General features: G+C 38.9%; 1 protein-coding gene across 1 annotated transcript in view; it reads left to right on the top strand.

The window, feature by feature from the left end:
• The first annotated feature begins 4,356 nt into the window (after positions 1-4,356).
• The window catches only part of IQCM (IQ motif containing M), a 329,322-nt gene continuing 327,678 nt past the window's right edge, over positions 4,357-6,000 (top strand). Inside the window, 2 exon segments of the mRNA XM_040625471.1 lie at positions 4,357-4,369; positions 4,897-4,979. Of these exon segments, the coding sequence (XP_040481405.1) occupies positions 4,357-4,369; positions 4,897-4,979 (96 nt within the window).

Below are 6,000 nucleotides of genomic sequence, written 5' to 3'. Positions count from 1 at the left end.
TATCTGTGCACAGTTTCATGGCTCCCCGCTTCGTACCTCAATACTCAGCGCTGGAGATGTTTATTTGTAGAGATCCAGATGCGTCTTCCTGCGTCTCAGGCTGGTTCCGTGGTTGTTTAGGCTGGTCTGGTACCTATCCAGCTCGACTCGGAGGACCGGCTGAAAACGGTGTCTCCTACTCCTCCGCCATCTTAACTCCTCCCTAGAAGCTTCAAAGATTATTAACTGGATGGATTCTTAACATCAAAGTTGTTTCATTTCTCATAATTTTAGACTCACTTGTTGAATATATATATTCAATTCACATTATAAAAATGACACACACTAGCTTTGCCTTTTCTTTCCTTTTTTTCTTTTTTTCCCTTTTCTGGAACAATCTGGCACCAGCCATTCGCCTTTCCTAAGGCACTGAGATATGAATTCTCTTGTGCTACCTTGAGAATTTAACTTTTTGGTTCAAAGGCTAATTTGCAGTTACAGGAGAAAATCAGAACAGCTGCCTCAGCATCTTAAATGCCAATGAGGGCTCAGGCTTAAATGCCAACTTGGAGTCAGTGTGTCAACATGCCTTCGGCTGGAGCTGTTTTAGGATCTGTGAGAAATTACTCTCTTTGGGTGGTGGCTGCCTTTCTCTGCCCCTTTAAGAACAGTCCCAGGCCTTGTCCTATTCAAGAACTTCACGGCCTGACTGCATGGGTTCACTGTGGCAGTCCCTCGGTGAGTCAGAATCTACTTGCTGTCTCCAAGAGGGCCATTAGGGTTGCCAGAGTGTGTATTAGCTTCTCCACAGTTCACAGGTGACAGGTGGCTCTTGGTGATGGAGAAAATCAGACACACTGGTCATCAAAGAGCCCGGAGAGAAGATGCTGCCTTAGGAATTTAACTCCTCTAAGGCCAATTAAGAAGGGAAAAATATCAGAACAGCTTTATCAGCACATTAAATTACAATAAGGGCTCAGGATTGGCAGCTTGAAATGAAAGTGTCTTGGTCTGTTTGGGCTGCTGTAACAAAATGTTATAATCTGAGTGGCTTATAAGCAACAGAAATTTATTTCTCACAGTTCTGGAACTAGGAAGTCCAAGATAATGGTGCCAGTAGATTTGGTGTCTGGTGAGGCCTGCTTCCTCACTAATGGATGTCTTCTCACTGTAGGCTCACAGGGTAGAAGGGACTGCCTAGCTCTCTGGAGGCTCCTTCAAAGGGCACCAATCTCAATTATGAGGGCTCCACGCTCATGACTCAGTCACTTTCCAAAAAGCCCTCCTCCTAATACCATCATATCAGGCATTAGGTTTCAACATATGAATTTTGGGGGATTTCATGTCTTCAGTGCATAGCAGAAAGTGGCGATGAAATGCAAATATTTCACTAGAGTGACCAGGCAAACCTCAGAGGAGTGTCCAGTACTCACAAGGAGTAGCACATGGCATCGGGAAAAGCAGCAGATATGTAGAAAAAAGCAAGAAGCAACTCAGGAGACCAGCTCCTGGGTGGGCTTCCAGTATGGCTGACTTTGGAAGGGCCCTTTGAGTGTCAGAGCTTTGCCTGTAAATGAAGACTAGATCTTCATTTAGAATGAAGACATGATAGTTTTTATAAAGCTACATTTTCACCAAGAACTGGTGACTTCATCATTAAGTTATATTGTGTATCATGTGTGTGACGCACGACAGTACTGTAATTATAAGTAATTAGAAGGGAGATAGAGGAAGGGAATTAAAGGAGGAAAGATTGTCATGAGAGGAAGAAACAGAGGAGATGTGTGGCATCACACCTCAGAATAAGTTACTGCTTTTCCTCTGGGGAGTACATGGTCTGGTTAGAAGCCCCCTCAAAGTAGATTTAGATTTTAGTTGAAACTTGATGAAAAGTTTTCATTCCTGAGCACCTGTCTTTTCCATGTGAGGACCATGCATCATATGGCTTTCAGTGGTGTCATTTATATGAATCATTTTATGATTGACGTGTGACTTTGTGCTCTGATCTGCACAAGGAACATGTATACTTCTTGAAGCACGTGCATGAAGTCTTGACAAGTGTTTTTTTATTAGAAAGAAGAAAAAAATCCACCAATCTATATCCTTAGAAATATGTAGATAGCTCTGAATGTGGGGTGATACAGAGGCAAATGTGGGCGGACAGGGAGATTTGGGTTTGTCAATGACATACATACTTTCCATAGGTGAGAGTAGAAGGAGGGAAGAAACTGGGGAGCAAGAAAAGATGTTGTTTTTTCTAGAATGATTGCAGAGCAGCAATTCCAATGCTCAGTGATGGGACACCCTAGTAGATGCTTTTTCTTCTAACCCAGCACTTTCAAGGGGGGGTCTAGAGTCCAATTGTCTCCCTCCTTTATTGCTAGGGGTCTCCCCCAGGTTTCAGTCCTCAGGATGGCATTGCCCCCTCATTGCCTGTGACCCTTGAGTCTACATGGGGAAAAGCCAGGGAAAATTTTGTGAAGGAGTGAAGGGAGAACTTGTCCCCAATATTTTGTTATGAAAATTTCAAACATACAGCAAGCTTGAAAGAATTTTAAATTAACACCCGGAGACACCTACCACCCAGTTCTTACCATGAATATTTTACTGTATTTGATTTATTTCATATCCATCCATCAACATGCATATTAGTCAGAATTCATTATTTATTTATATTTTTTCTTCTATTGATATAAAATGTATGACAACAAAATGCCAAAATCTTTGGCATATACTCACTGATTTATAATGATTACATATGCCTGTGTGATCGATCCACTGTGCATCAAAATATAGAACATTACTCTTACCCCATTACTCTTTCGTGTCCCTTCTCTCTCAATCCATGCCATCCCTGACCAGAAAAATCACTGTTCTTTTCTATTTCCCATATATGAGCTATGTTTGCACTAGAACTTCATATAAGTGGAACCATGAAGTATTGTGTGTGTGTGTGTGTGTGTGTGTGTGTGTGTAAGGATGCTTACTTTTCATAATGATTTTGAAATTCATCCATGTTGTGTATGTCAGTAGCTTGATTCTTTTTTATTGCTGAGTAGTATTTCATTTGTGAATATACCACAGATGTTGATACACATCTGGGCTGTTTCCAATGTAGAATTATTATGAATAAAGTTTCCTTGAGCTTTCCTGTACAATGCTTTTGTAAATTTATGCTTCATTCTCTTTGATAAATACCTAGGAGTGGGATTGCTAGGTCCCAGGCTAGATGTATTTAAGTTGTATGAGAAATGGCTATAATTTTCCCAAGCTATCTTATCTTGCATTTCTACCAATGACACATGAGTGTTCCAGTAGCTCCACAGCATCACCAATTTTGGCTGTTATCAGGGTTTTTCATTTTAGCCATTCTGGTGGGTATGTGGTGGCACCTGCTATGATCTGAATGTTTGGGTCCCCCCCAGAATTGGAATTTTGAAATTCCAACCCCCAAAGGTGATGGTACTGGGAGGTAGGGCCTTTGGGAGGTGTTTAGGTCATGAAGGTGGAACCCTCATCAAGGGGATTAGTACTCTTATAAAAGGGACCCCAGAGAGGTCCCTAGTGCCTTCCACCTCGTGAAGATACAACTAGATGTCGGGGAGCTGGAAGAGGGCTCTCACCTGACCATGCTGGCACCTTGATCTTGTACTTCCAGCCTCCAGAATGGTGAGAAAAAAATGTCTGTTGTTTGTAAGTCACTCAGACTGTGGAGTCTTGTTATAACAGCCCAAGTGGACTAAGTCAGTATCTCATTATGATTTCGATTTGCATGAAGATGAATTTTTTATTATTTTTTATTTTTTAATTTTTTTAGACTTTATTTACTTGAAAGCGAGAGAGAGAGGGAGAGAGAGAGAGAGAGCACGAGCAAGGGTGGGGAAGGCAGAGGGAGAGAGACAAGCAGACTCTTTGCTGAGCAGGGAGCCTGATGTAGGACTGATCCCAGGACCCAGAGATCATGACCTGAGCTGAAGGCAGACGCTTAACTGACTGAACCACCCAGGTACCCAAGATGAATTTTTTAATTACTTAAAATTTGAGAGGGTGAAAAGAAGGGAGAATATCTTGATCCTAAGAATACTAAAGGAGGTAGAGTTATAGGAATGGGGAGCACACTGGCTAAATTGAAAAGCCAATTCGAATCAATAATTTGGTAATATATTTAAATTTTACTGAGTCCCATTTAAGAAGAAGAAGCCAAGAAACACTTATAAATGTCAGGATCAGCTAATACTGAAGGAAATATAGCAGGAGGAAAAACTTAGGCAAGACTAAATGAGAATGATGTAGTCTATGCTATAGAATCCTATATGTAGCTCTGGATAAAAAGAATAAGAATCTTAAGAAAGTATAAATGAGATAAGAGTTATTATAATGTTACCCATTTGTAGGTGTGTATTTTTTATTTCAATGCTATTCCTACCTAATAAACCTATTGAGTTTATTTTGCAGTTATAATTTTAACTAGTTGTAAGGTAAATATTTATAGAGAAATGTACAGCCATATGAATTAGTCATCAGGTAGGGAAAACACACTTAGATTTGTTAATTTTTGTGCCCAAGTCATGTTATGTCTTCTATATAGTAACATTTAAAGAACTTCAAAAGCTGAAGGGGACTTCAATTTTGTGTGCTTTATTTGGTTCCCCTAGACTTTAATAAATAAGGATGATCTACCTTGTCACTCTCACCATTGTAAACTGATGTTTTTTAAAGTAAAGTATTACATTGAAGGACCATTACACGAACTTCTTATGCATCCGCTGTTAACGTCCACTTGGAACACTTAACTTTTTATAATGCTCTTCAAGAATCATCACTGCCCGAATTTTAATCTCATAGTTTTGCCATTTGTGATTAAGAAAGTACATTAATTACATTAAAAAAGTAAAATATTTTGTGTTTCTGTTTTAGGTCCTATATTAGAGATCACCAAGCAAGACTTTTTTCAAGAAGCAAAAACTCTCATTGCCCAACATTATGAGAAAATAAATGAGGTTAATGCTTTGCATTTATCTAACTTATTTTTCGGAAACTAAAAACTATTTTTGTATACTATAATAATTGTTTCAAATGGTTGCATGAACCCTAATAAATTCTGAGTAGAAGAGAAAAATGAAATTTTTGATAGCTCTAAAAATTGATTTTAGATTGTATTTAAAAATAAGATTTTTATAGCTATAAAGATTATTTAATTACATGTATATTTGTACATTTAATCCAATTTTTAATGTTTTCTTTTAATGAATTATAACTGAAATATTTGAAATACAGATCTCAAATAAATATCTGTCTTTGAACACTATTAGATAAAACTAAACTAGGAAATATGCCATGAGCTGTGTGCCCCCAGCATGACACGCTTCTCTGTATCTTCTTCCATATCACCTTGCATTAGAACCGTTTACTAGTCTGGGTGTTCCTTGAGGGCAGTACCTCTTTTTTGACTGTTGCATCTCCAGCAACAGGCTTTGTGGCTGGCTCAATAAATATTTGCTGAATGGCACAGAGCTGGAAGGTGAGAAGGAGTGTAAGGGAATGGGTCAGCAAAGAGATAGGAGAGTCAGCACAGGATGAAATTTTAGAGGAAAACCTCTCCAGGAGATGGGAAATAGCAGCTATTTTGACAAATGGGTCTTTGGGGAGACAGGTGAGGGAAGGGCATCTTAGGATGGCTTACTGTGTGCCACACTATAGTATCTCCTTTCAAATACTTTAAACAAAAAAATTTTTTTAAAGATTTTATTTATTTGAGAAAGACAGAGTGATCTGCGCGAGCACAAGAGGAGGTAGGGTCAGAGGGAGAAGCTGACTCCCTGCTGAGTGCCCCAATATAGTTTTTTTTTAAAAACTGAATTTTAGATAACGATTTTAAATATTTTTCAATGCTTACTGTGTAGGGGAGGGGGGAATTATAATCGTTACATATGTTTCCTTTGAATGATCGTCTAGGCTGAGACTGGTCATAGGTGGTTTTAATTTTGTAATCAACATTGTTAACACTGCTTAACTTTTTCC

Source organism: Ursus maritimus, unplaced genomic scaffold, assembly GCF_017311325.1.
Source record: "Ursus maritimus isolate PB19 unplaced genomic scaffold, ASM1731132v1 scaffold_11, whole genome shotgun sequence".
In the NCBI taxonomy this organism is placed as follows: domain Eukaryota; kingdom Metazoa; phylum Chordata; class Mammalia; order Carnivora; family Ursidae; genus Ursus; species Ursus maritimus.
This window is presented reverse-complemented; position numbering and strand designations above follow the sequence as displayed.